The sequence below is a fragment of the Lithobates pipiens genome, unplaced genomic scaffold (assembly GCF_037356315.1).
Source record: "Lithobates pipiens isolate NorthernLeopardFrog02 unplaced genomic scaffold, aLitPip1_a1.2 Scaffold_8, whole genome shotgun sequence".
NCBI lineage: Eukaryota > Metazoa > Chordata > Amphibia > Anura > Ranidae > Lithobates > Lithobates pipiens.
The window spans coordinates 285,732,771-285,757,115 of record NW_027507903.1 but is presented as its reverse complement, the minus strand read 5'-3'; the positions used below and the strand labels follow the sequence as shown (position 1 = coordinate 285,757,115).

Genomic DNA, 24,345 nt, shown 5'->3' with positions numbered 1-24,345 from the left:
CAATAAGAGAGGGAGGAGCACGAGGATTCTGGCAGGTTTTGAAGCAGAGAAAGACATGCGTCAAACCTTAAGAAATGTTTTTCCATCCCCAGAACCCTTGGTAGTAGTACGTTCCTGGGAGGAGGCATTTCTAGATGTAATCCTCAGTGACTCTAAAGAGTCTGCTTTTCATGCCTCTGCAGACTTGTGGTGCTTGGGCTCCCTCATGCTTTAAAGCCTGCTAAAGGACCCAAAAATACGTGGTATCAAGGAAAAGCATCAATATTGGTTGGCAACCCTCCTTGACCACAGGACAAAGTCTCAGAACTCATCCCGTCCCCACAGAGGGAGCAGAAGATAAAATCTCAAGGACACCTTTAACCACTTGAGATCCGCTCTATAGCTGAATGACAGCTACAGGGCAGACCTGCATTGCCGGGACTACGTCTATTGACGTTGTCCTGTGCATGAGCAGTCTGCGTGCCCCCTGAAGGGCGCATGTGGCGCGCTCTGTGATCAGCGAGTCTGTGAGTCTCTATGAGTCTCTCTCGATCCCGACCCCTTACCATGTGATCAGCTGTCAGCCAATGACAGCTGATCATGGGATGTCAACACAGCCGGTAATCGATTATTTTTTGCTATAAGCGTGAGGAGAAAAAAAAAGCTGATTACTAGCAGCAGTGAGAGGGTCATCAGTCCCGATCACTGCGAGCTGCCGCCAGCTCCTCAGTGCCCACCTCTGCCCCCTACCAGTGCCACCTAGCAGTAGGCAACCGAGCCGTCTACTAGTGCCCACCAGCCCCACCTGTCAGTGTCCCCAGTGCCGCCTGTCAGTGCCCACAGTGCCATCTGTCAGTGCCCACAATCAGTGCCTGAAGAACAGTGCTGCACAACAGTGCCACCTATTAGTGCCTATCAGTGTCACCTACCAGTGCCCATCAGTGCCACCCATCAGTGCCCATCAGTGCCATCTATCTGTGGTACCCATCAGTGCCACCCATCAGGGTCCATCAGTGCCATCTTATCAGTGACCATCAGTGCCGCCTTATCTGTGCCCATCATTACCATCTTAACTGTGCCTATTAGTGCCCACCAGTGCAGCCTATCAGTGCCCACCAGTGCCGTCTCATCAGCGCATATCAATGAAACAGAAAAATTACCTGTTTGCAAAATTTTATAACAAACTATTAAACATGGGGGGGGGGGGGGGGGGTTTCAAAATTTTCCATCTTTTTTTGTTTGTTTAGCAAAAAATAAAAACCCCAGCTGTGATTAAATACCTAAAGAAAGCTCTAGTTGTAGGAAAAAAAATGATAAAAATGTCATTTGGGTACAGTGTTGTATGACCGCGCAATTGTCATTCAAAGTGCGTCAGCGCTGAAAGCTGAAAATTGGTCTGGGCAGGAGGGGGGGTTTAAGTGCCCAGTAAGCATGTGGTTAAAGAGGAGTCTAACACTCTTCTCGACTAGTTTACAGTGTCATGGAAAATGTAGTTTTGAGGCTTCTGTTGGTCAAGAGAGGAGCGGGGGAGAAGGGGGCTGCCTAAGCTGTCAGCTTCCACATCCCAAGGGCATCATCTGCATCATATGGTGGACGATTATCTAGGGGCAAAAACTGAGATATAGAGCTTTCCAGTTAACGATCCACTGGGTTACTGGGTCATGAAAATAGACCACTGGCCAGAACTTGCCCAGTATGCAACTTAGCTGCTGGGCTGCCCTGGATCCAGCGTGCTTTCCAAACAGGCATTTAGTGCTGCCAGAGGTTTTGTTACAGATTATCAGTCCTGCATTACCAGCAGCTATGAAGCCCCTGATGCTGATGTTGCTGATTAAGTGTTTTTGGGATGTGGAATCTCTGCAAGACTTCTAGACTGCCTAGCGTTGTGGATGTTTATTTCATCTGGAAGAAATCTTTTGGTGTAGGTTTCATGGACACAATTAACACGCAATTTTTACGCACCTGTTTGACAGGTGCATATCATTTAAATTCTTGACAGCAAGACAATTCTTGCTTTCATCAAGAGTACTTCTATAGGGTCATGGTGTGAAGGCACCTCCAACACCCAAAGACCAATTGTTCTGCACCTGTTACTTCTATCCAAAGTCTGCGGATGAGACACCAGAATTTTTTGACAAAAAAAATCTCTAATCTTGTTCCAAGTACACTAGATTGTGGCCCCATCATACAGGCTGGCTCCCCAAGCCATTGTTTACAAAATAAAAAAAACTTGCAGGGAAAATGTAATTCTTTTGGCTTTATAAATGCAATTATTGCTGCAGCAGCTTCTATACACAGTACAGATGTTCCACTTTCAGACAGACTAAAGGGGACTCCCAGACACTTGTTAAAACTAATATTTCATTTTTATTGTTATTTCTCATTTTTATGCATTCACTTTAAGCATCACTGCTCATTTAAAAATTCGATTTTTTACAAACTTTTTTTTCATTGATACATGTCGCCCAGGGCAGTACCCAGACCCCCATAACCATTGTATGGCCATTTACTTGCATATAAGCCGTCAAAATGGGCACTTTTGATTTTTGGGTTCGGGTCCCATAGACTTCAGTAGGGTTCAGTATTCAGTTACGAACTTTCGTAAAGTTCGAAAGTTCTGGTGCGAACTGAACAGGAGTTTTTTCGGCCCATCTCTAATGATGTTATTGTATTTTTAAAGTTGTTCCATACACAGTGAGGATCATTCTCTCGATCTGAGTTTTCTCCATACTGGAGGTTATCCATTTTCACCACTATAAGAAAGATTTTTTGAGTAGCTATTTTGGTTTCCATCCTCTAGATAGCACCTTACCAGTCTAAGTATGTGGTCCCCTTATGACACTTATGCCGCGTACACATGATCACAATTTTGGTTGGAAAACCTGGTTTTTTTTATGGTTTTTCCGACGGAATTCTGCTCAAGCTGTCTTGCATACACACACTCACACAAAAGTTCTCTGAACTTTCGACCATCAAGAACACGGTGATGTACAACACTATGATAAGCCGAGAAAATTAAGTTCAATGCTCCCGAGCATGCGTCGAATTGTTTCCAAACATGCATAGGAATTTTGTGCATCTGAATTTATGCAAACGTTCGGAATTTCCGATCTGAACTTTTTCCGTCTGAAAAATTGAGAACATGCTCTCAATCTTTTGATGGCCAAAATTCTGCCAGCAAATGTCCGATGGAGCATACACATGATCGCATTTTCTGACCAAAAGCTCTCATCTGACTCTTTCTAGCGGAATTTCTGATCGTGTGTACGGGGCATTAGAGTTGGTTTCCTGGTTCGCTGGGTTAACCATGGGGGACATTGAATTTTTATTGTGAGCCATGAGTGCTTATTTTGGTTACATTCTTTAGGAGACAGAATGCCTAACTAAATATCTAGCAACTACATATATTAATTTCAGCTGATTTTCCCATCGCAGTATGAACATTGTGTAGCCAAACTGACATTTTTCCTTTAAATAGGAGCCTTCTAATCTAGATATCTAGTATCCTCTTACAATATTTTCACATGGTTCCCTGGTTTACCAGTTTGAGCTCTTTATAGCCAAATTCTGAGTGGGTATTTTGGCTATGCCCTTTAGATGGTAGTATATCGGCCTTAAAACCTGGGGTCCCCATATAATTATTTCAGCCCATTTCCCATTCTTCAACATGGCATAGAAGGTTGTATTCCTTATCTTTTCTTCCCTTCATCAGGCTCCCTCAATATGTGCTAGTGATCCTCCGCAGCATCCTCTGTAAGCTGCTTCCGAGAACAGTCACACTCCTGCCTCCACCACGTACAATGCAGAGTTATTAGCCCTGCATTGTGCATGATGATGCCAAGAGACAACCCATAGACTAGAGCTTTGGGGAGCGGAAAACAGCATCAGAGCTTGGAACGAGGAGTCTGGTAAATAATGCAGCCTCTTCAACACCACCCTAGAATGAGTGAGCATTTAATCCTTGCAGGGCCCCTGCTGCAAGGTTTGTTTTTGGTTTACCCAGAGTTGGGCTTTATTTTAAATAATGAAATCAATGAGTGTTTCTGTTTCCCACCCCCTGTCTTGGTCCTGTACTGCATGCTCCAATCCCTATAGGCAGGAGCGCTTTTAGAAATCACGGGGCCCCATACAACCTACCTGACAGAACAACCCCCCCCCCCCCCCCCCCCGAAAATACCAAAATATTATTTTCGCTAAACAAACACTAAAATAATTATTAGTGGACACAGATACAACATAACTTGGAAACAGGGACAGAGGTACTTCCTTACAAATCAGGGACAGTCTCTCGAAATCAGGGACAGTTGGGAACTATGTGATGGGTGCATTGGGTACAGTTAAATAAAGGAGGCCCAGGGTTTGGGGATGTATCTCCAGAGGTTAGGGGAAGCAGAAGGGTGAGGGAGGTAATATGAGAGTGCGATTTATATGAAGGGGCATCCTGGGGATTTTATTAGCATGTGGGATTAGAATTAGGAGATGGTGATGAGTGCAGTAATAAGGAGAGGGTAGAAGTGAAAGTGATGTATACAGATTGTGGAGAAGAGGGGTGAAGGAAAGAAAGTTTAAGGAGAAAGGATACAACTGTGAAAAGGAGAGGTAAAGTGTGCATGTTACAGACAGGAAGTAGAGCTGAATGGAGAAATGAGGTCTATTTTTGTAAAGTAGCTTGCTGTAGATGTTTGCTTCGTGCAAGCGCTAAAGTGCAAGAGCGGAAGTGCCACTTAATTAAAAAACGCCACTTTATTAGGAGGACCCCAACATGTCTCCTCCTGGCATGTAGGAGATAATAATAATAATAATTGTACCTACAGGTAAGCCTTACCTGTAGGTAAAAATCAAAAGCGGACTTTACTACCGCTTTAAGATCAGGCCATAATTTAGGAAAGATATTTAAAAACAAAATAAACATCACAATAATGTGTTATAGCAGGCTATATGCAGTTTAAGGTGGATGTGAAACAGCAGTAATATACATGGCTTTTTGTATTTCATTCAGACTAGTGATGGGATTTGGGTTGAACAATAATAAACCACAAATTTCTTGAACTTGATCTAACTTTTCGATTGCAGATCAAATTTGGCGCCAACCAATAATGGCCTGCACACCACAATTTAAAGCTACTCGCAATAAGCAGAAATCTTATTGTTGTGTACACTGATCTTATCATGTAGGCATTCCCCATCACTTTGAAACTCATATAGACAATAGATTCAGTTCAGTTCACAAAGCTTTACCACTAGGGTAAGGGATCTTTATTTTCAGCCATGTGGCTTTTATTTTTAAATCTTTTGGTTCCTGGTTTAAAATATCTGTAATTTTTTCACGATCATTGTCCTGGCGTGTTGTCTGTGCCTAAAGCCTTGTCTGCCCCTAAAACTTTCAGTGCTGACTGCAACTCCCTATCACTTCAGGAATACAGTACATACGCTTACATGCAAAGATATGACGTTCGTTCGTTATGAAGGGACTACGTTCAGGCTAGTAGCCAATAGCTTTGGTTTCGTAATTTGATCTGAGCATTCGTGGCACTTTGTCTGATCAGAATTCTCTACAAACGATAGGACAAAGTCCAATCGGATCATGTTTTCGGAAAATTTTATATCCAGCTCTCAAACTTTGTTGGTCGGACATTCTGACAGAAAAAGTCAGATGGAGCCCCCACACGGTCGGATTATCCAACAACACGATCCGATCGGACATTTTCCATCTGAATTTCCGACCGTGTGTACAAGGGCTTACAGTATATCGTCAAAAAAAGTCTTTTGACGGCTTAGTGTTGTGGAATGAATTTGTAAGTTAACAAATGCATTCCTGAATGGATTAAAAAGGTGAAAATAAAAACATAAACAAATAAATAAATCTGTACATCAAAAAGGGGGAAAAAAACATGCAAACGTTTTTTCTTGATTTTCAATCAGTTGCTCGTCACTAACTGGGACCCCCCCAATGGCAGATTTTTTGGGAGAAATTCATGTCTCTGCCCTTTCAAAAGTTGTAATTTTCTGATTTCCCGGTTTACTGTTTGACCTAAATCATAGAAAATCCTCCAGGAAAGTTTGACACCATGATCTGGCTTTGTACTGGCTGTGGCCTTCCAAGAGATTTGGGAATTCTAGTGTCGTTACTGCAGTTTCTGAAATATGAATGATGCCAACAACAATCTCAAAACTGAAATATCGGTTTTAATTGAAGTTCCCCTAAGCAATGCTTACTCTAAGTATTTCATACTGTGTTTTAACTTGCAGGCTTTTTCAGAAGAAGTATTACTAAAAATGCTGTTTACAAATGTAAGAATGGAGGTAACTGTGAAATGGACATGTACATGAGGAGGAAATGCCAGGAATGTCGCCTGAGGAAGTGTAAAGAGATGGGCATGCTTGCTGAATGTAAGTGTTATCATAAATTGTCCATTGTCTGCATTCCAGCCTTTACTACTAATGACACGTTCACACCAGCGACATTGTTGCCCAACATAATTCCAATACAAGGCCAAGGTAATTGGCCTTATGTCCTATGGCTTTAGTTGACACCAACACACTGTGTTGGCGTGGTAAAGAGATAGGACATTTTATTTAAAATGCAATGCGTTTTAACAATGCTTTGAGGTGCAAAGCATCATGTGTGTTACACCGCACACCAGCACACAATAACGCTTGCTGGGTAGTGTGAACAAGATCTTACTGAAATAATCTTTTCCCCACTTAATTATCATAGCAATATGTTTACATTAGATACATTTATCAAAGTGCAGGGTGATAACTTGATAAAACTTGTGGACAGTGATAATGTTATCACGGATAAGATTTTCTTTTTGTATTTAAAAAAATGGCATGGACTAATCTAACACTTCCAAAAATGCTGTGATAAAATAAATAGCATGGTAATGGAGATATTTTAATTTTACTTGTTTGCCCCATAATTGATATTTAATGACAAATGCGTGATCCAGCCAAAATGGCTTCCAAAATATTTTCTTGGTTGCCATAGTTCAATGGGAATAAACATATCCTTTCTATACCTCTCCAACATAAATGTGCGTGTTGCTCCAAGATTGGCATACATGTTTACTCAGTATTCTGCAGTCCTTAGCTTGAGGCTAGCTGGATCATGACTGGATGTCTGACCATCCTCCAGACCAGAGGTCTCCAAACTTTTCAGTGTGAGGACCACATTGTAAATTTTACAAATATTTGTTGGCCAAAAAAAAATCTGATTTATAAATGAGTGAATAAACTGACATGAATGAGAAAAGCCAAATTTCAATCCGTCTATGGCTGTTCCTATTCATGAGAAGTCAATTTAAAGAGGAGCTCCAAAAGGGGAAATTCCATTTTAAGGCTCCCCCCCTCCTCTTTCAGTAATGGTATGTTTGGGGAGGGGTTCCTGATTTTGACAGGTACTCGCTCCCACTTCCGCTCCAAATCGCCTAGGCAAATGGAAGCAGAAGTTCTTCTGCCCCCTCCCCGCAGTCTTCTGGGAAAGGTGACAGGTCCGAGAAGAGTACGGGACCATTCACAATGTGCAGCATGACTAGCACATGCACAGTAGGCACCCAGTTGTGAAGCCCCAAGCTGCCACAGCTGGATGCCCACATGGATGCCAACATGGCTGGGGTGAGCCCATCACTGGATCCTGGGACAAGTGAGTGGCTGTTTTATTAAAACTCAGCAGCTACAGTTTTAGTAGCTGCTTATTTTTAATTTTTACACAGGAGCCTGGTGTTACTCTTTAATGATCGAATTCTCATGAATGGGCTTGTTGGAAAAATGTTTGATCAATCAGTGATGCAATCAATTGGCCGCAGCACTAATCAATGTATTTAGTGGAGGAGTCCCTGCTGTCAGAATACAATAGCACTATGGGAAGGATTCTTTTGACTATTTTTAATCCTTATGCTGCCAGCATTATTAAAAAAGATAGGAAAAGTGTATCATATTTACTTGTTTTAAACCTTTTTTTTAACATTTATTCAGTTACATCCTGATTTCTAGACCTAGGCAAATCATGTCATACATCCCAGGAGTCTTCAGGGGGAGGAGGGGTTTTCTCAGCTAAGCACACCCTGCTGCCTGCATGCTTGAGGGGAGATGGATTCTGGGGTGCAAATGCTACATGAATCACCTGCCCTTATTTAAAATGGCCATGGCCGGAAATGCTAGAGGGGTGCTTTTCCAAAATAAAGCATAGAGACATGGAAGATTGGGGGGGGGGGGGGGGTGCTTTGAATATTAAAAAAGGATTAGATCGTGTTTTTGGTTTGTGGTCCTCAGATGCAGTGTAGTTCCACTTTAAGTTTTACACGGAGCTTTTTTTGTAATCAGCATGACATGATTCAGAACAACAGGGGAAGAACTTTAGTTAAACCAAGCAAAGAAATTCCAAATAAAGTTGAGCCCTTCAGATTTCCACCTTAAAGCTGAGCCCTCATCAAAGTTTGCCCTGAAATCAAAGCCCCCCCCCCTAAATTGGAGTCTCCATTTGAGTTCCCTCTTAAATCAGGGTTTCCATCAGAGTCCCCCTTACATGAGGTCCCTATCATAGTACCCCCTTACATCAGAGTCCCCCCTTACATGAGAGCCCCCATTAGCCTCCCCTCTTACATCAGGATCTTTAGCAGAGTTCCTCATTACATCAAAGTTTCTATCAGAGTCCACCTTACCTCACACACTTACAACATGACTGTAGCAACAGGTGGAGCTGGTGTGGACAGAGAAAGTGCCATACACCTGTGAATGCTATGGCAGGGCTAGCACATGATTGGTTGTTGATATTGATGGACATTGTTGGACATTGATGGTCCTAGCAACCAACGATGCTACAATAATAACACAGTTGATGGACCTGTATACCTGTGAGAGAGGCCACTGACCAATCTGTGGGCCAGATAAACTCTTGCAATAGAATGGAATTGGCCCACGGGATCTAGTTTGGAGATCCCTGCTGTGGACTAGAGCATATACTGTTGGTAGTTTTACAAATCAACAAATGTCATGACATGTCATGTCTTGGACATTAGGGTAACCCTCTAAGATGGGAATAATATTTTCTTGTGTCTCTAGGCGAGTAAGTAAAGAGAAATATTCCCATTGGGACAAAGACAGAAAAAAAATAACCCAATAGAGGTTTTTAACCATTCCCTACTTTAAAAAAAAAAGGTTTGGGCTCTACACAAACTTTAAAACCAATTGAACCTTCAGTTTAAATCAGTTAAAGACATTTAAGGTCTATCAAAACAATTATATAATGTCTTAGCCCTTGTACACACAGTCGGACATTCCGAAGGAAAATGTCCGATCAGATCCTGTTGTCGGATAATCCGACTGTGTGTGGGCTCCATCGGACTGTTTCCGTCGGAATATCTGACGGACAAAGTTTTAGAGCTGGGCTATAAAACATTCCGATAACATGATCTAATCTGACTTTTTCCAATTGTGTGTAGAGAATTCCAATCGGACAAAGTGCCACGCATGCTCAGATCAAATTCCTAGACCAAAGCTATTGGCTACTTGCCTGAACGTAGTCCCGTCGTAACGAAATAACGTCATCACGTTACGTACGATCGTTTTTTCCGACAACTTTATCTGACCGTGTGTATGCAACACAAGTTTCGGACAAAATCCGCCACACAAAATCCGATTTTGTTGTCGGAATGTCTGACCGTGTTTACAAGGGCTTACAGTTTTTTGTTGTCTCTGAAGCAGTCACAGCCAGAGAAGAAAAGCCTGTGTCTTGCCAAATTCAGAGTGGAATGCTTGTTCTCTGTGGTCTGTCTGCAGAGGTTTGACATGCTTCCTACAAAGTCAGCTGTGCAATCAGCAAAGCTCATGTTCCCCACTGATTGAAGAGCTCTGGCTTTGATTCAAGGGAAATGTTGAACCTCACTGCTTCCACACTGGGAGCAAGGGTTCTACTCTGCAGTGTGCTAGCAGGAGATAGGCTTTTCTACTCGGATTGTGGCTTTTTTTTTTAAAGAAGACCTTGCACACCTTTATTTTGATGTACCTGGAATGTAGCTAGCTAATTTAAACTGAAAGTCTCATTGGACTTTAATGGAGCCAAATGACACAGGGCTGGTTACAGTTGGCTTGGTTAATAATCTTATGTGTGTAGGCTGTCCCCAATATATCCTAACATCTCCTGGTTGAGATGATGATATGGATTTTCTAGTTTGATCGTCGTCATTTTGAGGTTGAGATAAGCTGACAGTGCAAGAACAAATGGCAGCACACTGCAAACGCCCAAGTGGAAACCAAATCTAAAATGATACATTTGGGGAGTCTGACATCAGCATCTAGCACAAAAACATAATCTAAAATGTAAGACAAAGACAAAAGGGCCTATCACAAATGTTGTTCTAATTGTGGTAACCTTTTATCATTGCAGGCTTGCTAACAGAAATTCAATGTAAGTCAAAAAGACTACGAAAAAACATAAAGCTCCCTTCTGAAACATCATTCAATGAAGAATATGAGGGATTTGAATTAAAGCAAGTGACATCTACCATAAGAACAAGCAGGGTGGGTTATTTTGCACTATCCAAAATTCTGTCTGTGGTTGGCATTAGTATATATATATATAATATTAATATATATAATTTCTTGGCAGTTGTTCAGAGAATATGAATGATAACAAAAACTTTTCTTTCACTCGTGGTTAGTGTTTGGCTGAAGCCATTTATTATCAATCAACTGTGTTGAGTCTTTTAAAATCATAATGGCAACACAAACTACGAAATTACCTTGATCATAAGTTTACACACCCCAGTTCTTAATATTGTGTATTCGTGTGCCCCCTTTAACATCAATGACAGCTTGAAGTCTTTTGTGGTATTTGTGGATGAGGCTCTTTATCTTCTCAGATGGTAAAGCTGCCCATTCCTCTTGGCAAAAAGCCTCCAGTTCCTGTAAATTCTTGGGCTGTCTTGCATGAACTGCACGTTTGAGATCTCCCCAGAGTGGCTCAATGATATGGAGGTCAGGAGACTGAGATGACCACTCCAGAACCTTCACTTTATTCTGCTGTAGCCAATGACAGGTCGACTTGGCCTTGTGTTTTGGATTATTGTCATGTTGGAATGTCCAAATACATCCCATGCTGCGCAGCTTCCTGGCTGATGAATGCAAATGTTCCTCCAGTATTTTTTGATAAAATACTGCATTCATCTTGCCAACAATTTTGACCAAATTTCCTGTACCTTTGTAGCTCACACATCCTCAAAACATCAGCGATCCACCTCTGTGTTTCACAGTAGGAATGCCGTACCTTTCATCATAGGCCTTGTTGACTCCTCTCCAAATGTAGTGTTTATGGTTGTGGCTAAAAAGCTAAATTTTGGTCTCATCACTCCAAATGACTTTGTGCCAGAAGGTTTGAGGCATGCTGTTTGGCGAATTGTAAGCGAGATACTTTGTGGCATTTGCATAGTAATGGCTTTCTTCTGGCGACTCAACTATGCAGCCCATCTTTCTTCAAGTGCCTCCTTATTGTGCATCTTGAAACAGCCACACCACATGTTTTCAGAGAGTCCTGTATTAAGTTATTTGCGTGTTTTTCTTTGCATCCCAAATAATTTTCCTGCGGGTTGTGGTCAAAATTTTAGTTGGTCTACCTGACCATGGTTTGATTTCAAAGGAACCCCTCATTTTCCACTTCTTGATTAGCGTTTGAACACTGCTGATTGGCATTCTCAATTCTCAATTCCTTGGATATCTTTTTATACCCATTTTCTTGTTTTATACAGTTCAACTACCTTTTCCTGCAGATCCTTTGACAATTCTTTTGCTTTCCCCATGACTCAGAATCCAGAAACGTCAGTGCAGCCCTGCATGAAAGATGCAAGGGTCTGCCAGGAATCCAGAAACGTATTGTCCTTTTATACACACACACTAATTACAAGCAAACAGATCACAGGTGAGGATGGTTACCTTTAATAACCATTCAAACCCCTTTGTGTCAACTTGTGTGCATGTTATCACCAGGGTATGTAAGCTTCTGATCAGGGTAATTTGGGTAGTTTCTGTTGCCATTATGATTTAAAAAGAGTAAACACAGTTGATTAATAACAAATGGCTTCAGCCAAACACTAACCATGAGTGAAAGAAACGTTTTTGTGTTACCATTCATACTCTCTGAAAAATGGCCACTTTAAAGCACACCTGTTGAAAAAACAAAGCCTAAAATGGCTACAGGATTAGCATGGAACCAGAAAGGCAGAGAAAAAACAAGATATAAATGAATCTATAAATTCCTTGTTAACCCCAGAAAGTCCATGTAAATGAGTCCCTAAAGTTTGTATCCTGCTACTCATGAGAGTGAAGTGACCTCTAAGAAAATAAAATGGAACAGCAGAGAGCACCAGTGTAGTAGTATGAGTACAGTTTTTATTAAAAGACAATTGCCAACTCACTTTTAGCTGTAAGAAAAAAGAATATCTCCATAATTTAAAACACTGCTCTCCATGGGTCCGCAAGGTAGATAGTCAGGATGATGCTGTGGCCACCAGCATGATCAGATGCCCTTGTAGTATAAGCCAGTAAATTGTTTGAAGAAGAAACTGCAGGACTTTGAAACGCGTAACCACGCCTCTTAGCTTAATCTTCCATCCACAGTGATGTTATTTTTAGTCCAGTGCCTCTGTGTATTCCAGTCTGGTTCGCAGCATTACTTGGCATATCCTACTACAGCGGCATCTGATCCTGTTGGTGACCACAGCAGCATCCTGACCATCCACCTTGTGAACCCATGGAGAGCAGTGTTTTAAATCATGGAGACATGATTCTTTGTTCTTACAGCTAAAAGTGAGTTGCCAATTATCATTTAATAAAAACTGTACTCATACTACTATAATTAGTCTGGCGCTTTCTGCTGTCCAGGATTAACATGGAGGCTCCTAGTGGTTTATGCACTTTCTTTAAGATGCCTTATGAAGTATTTATGGATCCTTTACTCCTGTTAAGGTATTTATAATTCTGTTCAGTAAAATTTTTGATCCAGGAAAATACTAACACTTCACTATAGAACTGTGATTCAAACCACCCCTTCACCACCCACCCAGCTTTACTATTAGACCAAGACTATTATGAGAGGCTTTAATGAACAACAGGCAGAAAAAAAAACAATGTGTGAATCTTGGATGTAAGCTGAGTGAATCTTGGGTGCCAACATTTCAAAATATACCACTATGTAATCCAAACATTTAAAATCATTACTTATCTTACATTTACTATCTTAGGTACAGTAATCTATCTTGATATCAGTCAAGTGTTATCCTTTGCACAGAGGCACCCCAACTAGAGGAGGGAGGGTCATTAGAAGGAGTTAGTGAGGCATTGTTGCACTACACAGTGCTATCAGTCTATAACTGGATATACACTGATCGAAATCGGTTCTGGACCAGGTTCAACTGCTTAGTTCCGGAATCTCTGTGCCGCCTGGCAAGGGTGGCTGTACCATAGGAGTAGCTGAATACATTTCTAAATGCTTCATAAAAAAGTTCATACTCTATGTGTATATGAACTGCGTATTAGCAGTTTTGTTGGGGTATAGCTATATTGTATTCTTGCTAGATGTACATCACACTGACTCTGTTTAGGCAATAAAAGCAAAGAACACAGTAAAACAGACATATACTCTGGAGTTCAGCTATATTGCATTCCTACCAAATGTATGTCACATAGAAAATAAAACCAGAGAACACAGCAAAACAGACACGTGACATCTCCATATGATTGGTATATTGATGAATAAATAGCGTACATTCCTGTTCCTGGGCTAGTGTGTTTATTTTCGACAAATGACAAGTTCTATAAAATGGTAGTCATGACGCTGAAGTCAATAATAAATAACATATGACTTGGTTAGCAGTGGTCGGAAAAATGCATTTAAATACAAGTTAGCCATTATATGTGCCTGTGTTACATACTATGCAAAATGTTTATTTACTATACTCGAATCAGTAACTAGTCATGGCTTCTGTCATACTCTAATGACTTGGCACAAAGCCTCTGTCCATCATAAGACTACAATGTGCAATAATTAGGAAATAAAATTATGTGATGACATCATCAAAAACAGCTATTATTGAAAAGACTCAAATCTAAGATGTTTGTCAATTTACATTTGTTAGATATCTATGTGCAGCTTAATTTTTTTTATTATGAGCAATTTTAGGGCCATTAGGGCTTACTGGAAGACATTTGTCCTTGTGTCAGTAAGATGGAAATCACATACAGGATGCATACAAATTTAATTCATATAGCAGATAGTTTCATTTGTAAACATTGGCCATTGTACAACTTAAACTTTACAAAATTACCTATCAACTTATTTTATATAAATTTTCATTTATTCTTACATTTTCTTTGGGACTCGTTCACTCCAGGTGCATTGAGCTGCATTAATAAGTGTTGATCATAGCAGGCTCATCGCAAGGACACATATAAAACAATTATTTTCTAAATGCTCTGTTCACACCATACATGTGTGGTGGAGTGTGTTGCATAATTAAGCAGCATGTCTGCATTTTTACCCAGTGAAACACACTGCAGTGCATAGCAACATGCGACAGAGCTTAGGGTTGAATGCAGGGCTTTTTTTCTTAGAAAATAAGTGAAGGACCTCAACCATGCCCCCCACTTCCCCCAGATCGGGAGTGAGAGAGTGTGCTGTGGAAAATGGTGGGTGTGGCCAAATTACATTAAGAGTGGAAGGGGTCTTAAAGGGGCAATACATACCAGACGTGTGCTACACACAGAATGCAGAGTTCCGGGGTGCACTACTTACAGAGTGTAGAACTCAGGAATACACTTTGTACAGAGTGCAGGGTTGAAGAATGTGCTACATACAGCATGCAGGGTTCACGAGTGTGCTACATACAGAGTGTAGGGTACAGGAGTGCATGACATACAGAGTGCAGGGTGCAGGAGTGGGCTATGCATGAAGTGCAGGGTTTAGAAGTGCACTACATACAGAGTGCAGAGTTCAGGAGTGAGCTACATACAGAGTGCATGGTTCAGGAATGCACAATGTACAGTGTAGAGAGTTGAGTGTGCTATATAGAGAGTGCAGGGTTCAGGAGTGTGCTATGTACAGAGTGCAGGGTTTAGGGTTGTGCAGTGTACAGAGTGGAGAGTTCATGAGTGCACTGTGTGCAGGGTTCAGGAGTGTATAGTATACAGAGCTCAGGGGTGTGTTATAAACGGGGTGCAGGGTTCAGGATTGTGCACTGTACAGAGTGCAGAGTGCTATGTACAGAGTTCAGGAGCATACTTAGTCTACAGAGTGCAGGGTTCAGGAGTGCACTAAGTATAGAGTGCAGGGTTCAAGAGTGTGCAGTGTACAGAGTGCAGAGTTCAGACGTGCGTTATATACATGCAGGGTTCAAGAGTGTGCGATGTGCAGGGTTCAGGCATGTGCTACTTAGTGCAGAGTTTAGGAGTGTGCTATGTATAGTGTGCAGGGTTCAGGAGTTCACAGTGTACTGAGTGTAGAGTTCAAGAGTGTGCTACATACAGAATGCAGGGTTTGGGAGTGTGCTATGTACAGAGTGCATGGTTTAGGAGTGTGCTACTTAGAAAGTGCAGGGTTCAGGAGTGTGCTATGTACAGGGAGCAAGGTGCAAGAGTGTGCCGTGTACAGAGCGCAGAGTTTAGGAGTGTGCTATGTACAGAGTGCAGGGTTCAGGAGTGTGCTATGTACAGAGTGCAGAGTGCAGGGTTCCTTGAGTGTGCTATGTACAGAGTGCAGAGTGCAGAGTTCAGGAGCGTGCTATGTACAAAGTGCAGAGTTCAGGAGCGTGCTATGTACAGAGTGCAGAGTTCAGGAGTGTGCTATGTACAGAGTGCAGGGTTCAGGAGTGTGCTATGCAGAGTACAGGATACAGGATTGCACAGTGTACAAAGTGCAGTGCTCAAGAATGCACAGTGTACAGAGTGCAGGGTTCAAGAGTGTGCTACATACAGAGTGCACAGTTCAAGAGTGTGCTACATACAGAGTGCAGAATTCAGGAGTGCGCTATGTACAGAGTTCAGGAGAGGCCTATGTACAGAGTACGCAGTTCAGGAGAGGCCTATGTACAGAGTGCAGGGTTCAGGAGTGTGCTACATGAAGAGTGCAGGGTTCAGTGTGCAGTGTACACAGTGCAGAGTTCAGGAGTGTGCTAAACCAAGCATCTCTGCTGTTCATTCTGATAGATCTTGGGAGTCTTTGTAGTAGTGAGATATGATACCCAGCATGTCTGCCAACTGACAGCTAAACAGCTGTCAGGTAGCACTTAGCAGATCCATCGCTTCACATAAAGTGTGTTTACTAAGTAATGTTAGTATACAAAAATGATTTTTTGAGAGTTGCTTTAGAATCCATTTAGATTGCCACACAAGCACAAGGGTTTTTGAACACGTTTTTTGATGGTAGAAGGCCATAATCATTTGGCCTATGCATGGAAAAGCAACAGGTTCACTTTACTGCCTTCTTCCCCATCTGCACATAAATATCTTCCTTTCCATTCACAGATGTGGCAGCTTTTCAATACACAGACTGCCAGAAAGGTACTTAAATCCACGCTTCTTGGGTTATTGAGAAAAAGTGACCCAGGGCCATTTCATGTGAACCCGTTGCTTTGCCCTGCATGGGCAAGGCGCAGATTCAATGTATGAATAACTGCAATCAAGCTTTGTTTGCTCTGCTGTCTGGTTAACTATGTAAGTCATAGTGCTATACATATTCTTTGTCCTAATTATATGCATATTCATGTAATTCATATAATGGATGAAAAGAAACAGTTAAAAAGAAATATAAATAAATAAAAAACAACTAAAATATAATTATAAATAATTATATATTTTTTATGTATAATTATAAATAAATACAAATACCATTATAGTTTCCTTTTAATCCCTTCCACATTCCACTATACATATGTCAAACACAAGGCCCGCGGGACAAATCTGGTCCAACAGACCTTGTCATGTAGCCTTCACACCCAGTTTTGTAGCTGGAATGGAGTGAAACTCCATTCCACAACCCCTGGCTCTCATCCTGTGCTCCCGCTCCCCAAAGAAGCCTTCTGTGTTTACAAGGGACAGCTTTGCTCAGGGAATCCTGGATCTAACAAATCCCTGTACATGCCCATGGCAGGGTATGGTGGCAACAGATCATCAGAGAGAGCGAGAGAATGATCTCCCTGCAAGACACGTTGCCTACAAAGGGAGGTACTAGAGCCAAGCCAAGCCAGGTAGGAGAAAGAGATGCGAGGAAGCTTTGGGGGGGTTGGGGGTTGCACACCCTGCACTCTGTACACAGCACACCCCTGAACTCAGAATTCTGTATGTAGCACACCCCTTAATCCTGCATTTTATACATAACACACTTCTGAACTCTGTACATAACACACTCCTAAACTCTGCACTCTGTATGTAGCATAATCCTGAACTCTTTACGTAGTGGGCCCCAGATACAACCATCACTTTGAGGACATCCATACTGCTGATGTGGCCCGTGATAAAATTGAGTTTGACACCCCTGTTCTAATACTTACTTTATGCCCCTAAACTTTTGAAACTGCACTCCTCCTATTAAGTCCTAAACTGATTTTTCCCTTTACTGCATCTGTTCTACATACTGTCCTCATCCCGTGCTTGGGAGCTTCTCTGTTACTAAATCATGTAGGTCCCAAGAAGAAGATTTTTTACCACTCTACCCACAACTAAAGAAAAAACAACTTGCTTGTAGTTACTCTGTATTAGCCAGAGATATTGTATATTACCAATGTCATACAGCTTATTTTCATTGTTGTTCATGTAGGTCAAAGCTGAACTTACACAAGACGAGATACAGCTGTTGCAGTATGTAATGGAATCATATAATAAGCATCGACTGCCGCAAGATTTGACTTCTAAATTGATAGTGAGTACAGTAAAGTTACAGTATTCTTTTTCATAGACTGTTTACTACTGGAATGGCCTAAACAAGGCCTGTCTCTCGACATTATAATGTGGTGAATAGACAAGATGCTTAAGAAGTTTGCAAAATAATAGAGAAAGAATATTGGAAAAATGAGTGCCATTTCCTAGTATCGGTAAATATATATTAAAAGCCTCTGGTGTTGATAAATTACTGTAAACCCCCAATGGCTCTAAACATTCAGTACCAACCAAAGGAGTCACAACATCTGGCCATCCTATGGCATCCAAAAATGTAAATCTGTGATTTTTGGAAAGATATTGCCACGGCACCCAATCTTCTTAGAGATGGCCCTGGAAACCTATGATTGTAGACATTTCAACCTGCATAGTAGATAATCCTTCCTGTAATCTAAACTTAAATAAGTGTGATATTGCTGCACATCACAAAGTGAGCCATAGCAATATAATCATGTTTACCACTTTAAAAATCCTAGGTTGGAAGTAGGAGAATTTTAAAAAAATGAATGTTTCTATCATTACACACAATTGGATGATTACAGTAAACAGTTGGCAAATGAGGAATTTGGTCAAAAACCTCTGGATGGGCATGTAGTAAATCTTCAAAGCAAGATCCCAAATATAATTGTTGGCAGAAACATGGAGCAAATTGCACACCATATACTGCCTGTTTTGACCTCTTTTACAGCTGAGGTCAGTTCCAAGGTGAACAGATTCACAAATAGCGCACAAAGTGATGTTGGAAGACGAGTTAACGCTTTTTTCAAGTTGAAGATTACTATTAATTGTGGATGCATGTTCATTTGGGGAGATTCAAAAATTGGTTATCTGCATGATTTTATCACTATTCATTCAACATTGGAATTATAGGATATACTGTATATGACATAATGCATTTATATTAATGGTTCAGGGGTGCATATTTTACGAATACATTTTTACAATTTTTATATTTGTTGGTGCATGTAATTCATTGTCTATATCCCCATGTACCAACAAATCCCAACAAGGTCTGGACGTTATTATGAACATATTAGGCAAAAAATGTGCTTTCGAAAAGTCTGATCATAGTTACAAGTGCCAAGAGCACTTAAAGGTCGTCATAATGTGTTGGGTTTCAAAGCCATTGGCTACACTACTGCATTGATTTTATCTCTGTGCATGGAAGTAGGAAAATAACTTTACTAACTATACTTTAAGGTTAAATGGCTTGCAAATTGTTCCAGTTATAGAATCAATGGATAATCCACTGCTTTGATTACAGTGATAATCTCTTTCTTTATTTGCTTAAGTATTGAAGGGTTATTCATGGCGATTTAATGTTACCGAATAGATATAAAACCTTATCTTGGAAAAGCTGGTATAATTACAGTGTATATACATGTTAACACTGGCTTTTCATTTCTTGGTACTGAGCTTAAGTGGTCACTATAACAACATATAAACAATAAGTTCAGCTGCATACGATAACTGACATACCACTGATAACAGTCTGCATACTTACATAATCCTTCGATAACCTACTGTTATGGCTGAACCCGGGACATTCTGACTTCCAGGTAGAGTTGTAGAGTTGGAGCTTGTTGCTATCTTCTGCCCCCCCCCCCCCTATACACTGAGTAAAATGAATGTGCAGTAGACTAGAGTTTTAATTAGTTTGTTCAAAAGTGTTCTTCAAAATGTGGCCAAGAAAAAAAGGTGGTGCTCCAACTAAACATTTTTCTCTAGTTTTGGATAGAGAATGGAATGGTTAAAACACCTTCCAGATTTTTAATGCTTTCTGTGTCCCAAAGGAGAGATTTGGTCTCACTTTCCATCTTGATTTAAGCCATAAATTTCCAATTTTGACCACATTTTGAGATAGTATACACAGGGTTGATTTACTAAAGGCAAATAGGCTGTTTATGTTGCAAGGTGGGGGGGGGTTATACTTTTTCAAGGAAATTTGTTCTATAGCTTAGAGAATGTGATGAAATCTCACTTTGCAGAGAATATCCAATCACATGCAGGGAGAAAACAAAAACAAAAAACAAGTTTTGCTTTCACGTGATTGGATGATGGAAGTCAGCAAGCTTCATCTTATTCACTAAGCTCTGGGAAAATTCTTTATTACATTTTTAGTGAATCAACCCCAGAGTCTCGTTTGCAATAAAATCCTACCTGTCAGAAATGTTTCTTATAAATAAATAATCCCTATGTGTTACTGAATGGTAATATATTATTAATGTTCACAGTCAAAATATTATTAGTGTTCACAATGTAGATATTTTCTGTGGAACAAATCTCTGTTGTCAGCTCATGCGCTTTTTAAGGCAAGTTACGACATTTCTTGGAGGTCACAAAGATAATGATCAAAGATAGATCTATAAAACAGATGCATATCAGACTTGGTGTACACAGGGCAGGGACACTATAAATGTGTCTTTTCCAAGTACGGCATGTATGGCAGTCGGTGATAAGATCTGCAATCTCATTGTGATCTGAAGATAAACACATCTTCAAGAATTTCATTTTCAAGGTTTCTTAATACAATGAGGTTTGCAGAGAGGGAAGGGAAAATGTTGGCGTTACAGTCAAACTTATAAGAATATGATATAAATGTCATCATATGTTACTGTTAACATAAAATGCAAATTTTTTTCTCTGTATGTATCATATAAATAATTTGTTTCCCACAGGAAAACTTGAGCACAGATGACAACTTTATTTTCCTGACAACTATGGCTACAAGTCATGTTCAGATTTTGGTGGAATTTACAAAGAAAATTCCAGGTATTTATATTAATAAATATCTATCTATAAAAAATAGATTTTCCTCATCCCAGGCAAAAAGTTAACACATTTGTGCCTATAATCTATGATTTGGATGTTATATCTGGATATACCCTGAATAGTTTCCATTAGAACTTATACATGACCAATTGAGAAGAGGCTTAAAGTGGTTGTAAAGGCACAAGGTTGTTTAACTTTGTGTATTCTTTGCATGAAGGTAAAAAAAAACTGTTTGCAGGAGTCCCCCAGACCCCCCTATTACTTATCTGAACCCCCTCTCGATCCAGCCATGTCCAAGAGAGCTGATGGCTCCCTCTGTTGTCAATCACAGCCAGTGAGCCAATCAGGAGATGGAGGGGGTGGGCTGTGACTCTGTGAGTGAATGGACACACAGAGCCGTGGGTCAGCAGCGTGCCTGCTTGGGTGCTCCATGAGCAAGCTGCTTGCTGTGGGAGAACCGGGCAGGAGGAAGGGGCCAGGAGCACTGGTGAGGGACCCGTGAAGGAGAAGAGGAGGACCATGGTTGCTCTGTGCAAAACCACTTCACAGAGCAGCTAAGTATAACATCCAAGGAAAACAAGTGTATAGGTGCTGCAACCTTCTCACATAAAAGCTCTGCCCAGGGCTCAGACCTTGAGGCTGCTGAAACCTCCAACGTACCAGAATAAGGAAAGGGATGGTCCGGACTCAGGATGACATCCAAAATAGTATCCCTTTATTAAATACATGTACAGAGCTGTAAAACAGCCTATGCATTTTGGATATTAGTCCTTATTCATGGCTGATAAAAAACAAAACAACTAACACTTAAGCTTCATGTATGTGTGACGTTTTTTACAACCTCTCCTGAAAGATTTAACTTGACAGATAGTAACCCACGTTTAAAACGTCCGTTTTGCCATGTTTACATGACGCGTGTAGCTACGTTTTGCCACGTTTACGTTTAGAATCGTTTAAAAAAATATACATTTTATTTTTCAAAATAGCCAAAAATGTAAAACGCCTGTAAACAAAACGCGTTTGGAACTTGAAATGCCCCTAAGCTCAGCTTCTGAACCCATTTTTTGAGTTCCAAAAAAACCTTTTAAACTCAACTGCCTAGAAACAACTGTAGACAACCCTGTGTACATGATAACAATAATAAGTTAACATAGAGGAGAGTTCAGGAACAGTTGCAAAAAATGTCCAGCTGCTCCTAAACGTCCGTATAGCAGCAGCAGTGTACATGAGGTCTTAAAGAGGAAGTAAACCCTGATGAGTTTACTTCCTCTTTCATTCCCTGCAAAGGCAAAGCATAATGGACTACTATGCATCGCATAGTAGCCCATTATGTGTCACTTACCTGACACAGGAGCCAGCGAAGTCGCCGCTGTCCCCTGTAGTCCGCCGCATCCATCTTGCTGGTGGGTTCTCGCAGCTCCGCCGCTGTCATTCGGGGAAGCCGCGATGACGCACTCCCGCGCATGCGCACGGGAGCCGACACGTGCAGCAGCTCCGCCGCTGAGAATGCCGTGCTCAGTGCGCCTGCGCGCCGCTGTCTACGGCGCATGCGCCGTAGACAGCGGTGCCGGTTTTCGGGCAAATATCTCCTAAACCATATAGGTTTAGGAGATATTGCTTGGACCTACAGGTAAGCCTTAATCTAGGCTTACCTGTAGGTCAAAGTGGTTTGTAAGGGTTTACAACCACTTTAAATGGTATATACAAAAGTCACACAATTAACCAACACAGGTGAATTAAAAATGCAAAAGGGAAAACCTGGTATGATCCTGTGAAATGGAACACATGACAAAAAGTAAACATATGAAAAACCAGGCATATTGAAATTGACCCACAAAAGCCTGGTTTTTCATGTTTACTTTTTGTGATGTGTTCCATTGCACGAGTCATGCCGGGTTTTCCCTTTTGCATTTTTAATTCACCTGTGTTGGTTAATCATGTGACTTTTGTATATACTATTTTATATACAATTTTTTGTATATACTATTTAAGTGTTACTTATTAGGTTTATCAGTCATGAATAAGGACTAACATCCAAAATGTGTAGGCTGTTTTACAGCTCTGTACATGTATTTAATAAAGGAATACTATTTTGGATGTCATCCAGAGTGGCGACTATCCCTGTTCAGGTAAGTATAACCTGTTTGTTATTTAAACATAGAAACAAGGCTTTAATATCACTTTAACCACTTGCCGACCAGCGCACGCCGATGTACGTCGGCAGAATGGCACGGGCAGGCAAATGGGCGTACCTGTACGTCCCTTTAAATTTGCCACCCTGCCATCGGGAGCGCGCCGCCGGCGCTGGTTGGGACCCCCGTGAGTCCGGTCGCGGGACCCGCGGACTCGATCGCCGTGGGCATACCCGCAATCGTCTCACGGAGCGGCCGAATGAAGAAATGCCGTTGTAAACAGCATTTCTCCATTCTGCCTAGCAACTAGTGACGCTGATCTCTGCTCCATGTGATTGGAGCAGAGATCAGTGTTCACTAAATTAAAGCCCAACCCCCCCACAGTTAGTAACACACCCCTAGGAACACTTAACCCCTACACTGCCACCCACTGGTTAACCCTTTCACTGCCAGTGTCATTTACACAGGAATCACTGCATTTATATAGCAGTGATTACTGTATAAATGACAATGGTCCCAAAAATGTGTCAAAAATGTCCGATGTGTCCGCCACAATGTCGCAGTCACAATAAAAATCACTGATCGCCGCCATTACAGGTAAAAAAATAAATAATAAAAAATTATTAATAAAAATGCCATAAAACTATCCCTATTTTGTAAACACTATAACTTTTGCGCAAAGCAATTAATAATCGCTTATTGCAATTTTTTCACCAAAAATATGTAGAAGAATACGTATCGGCCTAAACTGAGGAAAAAAAAATGTTTTTTTATATATTTTTGGGGGATATTTATTATAACAAAAAGTAAAAAATAATCCTTTTTTTTCAAAATTGTCGCTCTATTTTTGTTTATAGCGCAAAAAATAAAAACCGCAGAGGTGATCAAATACCACCAAAAGAAAGCTCTATTTGTGGGAAAAAAAGGACATAAATTTTGTTTGGGAGCCACGTCGCACGACCGCGCAATTGTCAGTTAAAGCGACGCAGTGCCGAATCACAAAAAGTGGTCTGGTCTTTGGCCAGCAAAATGGTCCGGTCTGTAAGTGGTTAAAGCCCAACTCTGGGAAACTTGAAAACGATCCCTTTCAGTGGGACTGCACCCGCACTGCAAGGGTTATTTTCTTGCTTAGTCCTGGGGGATTAAAAACCCTTTACTTACCTGATCCTCCACTCTTCTGGCAGACAGCACTCCCCCACACTCCAATGGTGGGCTGTCCCACTGAGTCATCACATCCATTGCAGAACTATGGATATTGCTCAGGTTTTGATGATGTCAGAACCTCTGTTAAAAGTACCAGCTTTGTGATATCTGTTCCATAAATATTTGCAAACATACTTGTTGATTCTGTCAGCAATTCTGTGAGTTGGTAGCTTTATGTGCCTGTATTACACTCTTAACAGTTATAATGTTACCATCTATAGGACTAAAGAACTCCCCCAACCTCTATTCCATAAATGTTACTTGTTACAGCCATATTCGGGGTGTAACATGTTACCAATGCATCAGCACCTGCACTTCACTCCCCCCCCCCCCCCCC

At 41.0% G+C, this 24,345-nt stretch overlaps 1 protein-coding gene across 3 annotated transcripts in view; it reads left to right on the top strand.

Moving 5' to 3' along the window:
* The window catches only part of NR1H4 (nuclear receptor subfamily 1 group H member 4), a 105,983-nt gene that overhangs the window by 63,745 nt on the left and 17,893 nt on the right, over nt 1-24,345 (top strand). For all 3 annotated transcript variants that reach the window (XM_077472287.1, XM_077472288.1, XM_077472289.1), the window contains 4 exons: nt 6,229-6,369; nt 10,367-10,500; nt 17,783-17,884; nt 20,580-20,673. In XM_077472287.1, coding sequence (XP_077328413.1) covers nt 6,229-6,369; nt 10,367-10,500; nt 17,783-17,884; nt 20,580-20,673 — 471 coding nt within the window. The remainder of the gene's footprint in view (nt 1-6,228; nt 6,370-10,366; nt 10,501-17,782; nt 17,885-20,579; nt 20,674-24,345) is intronic.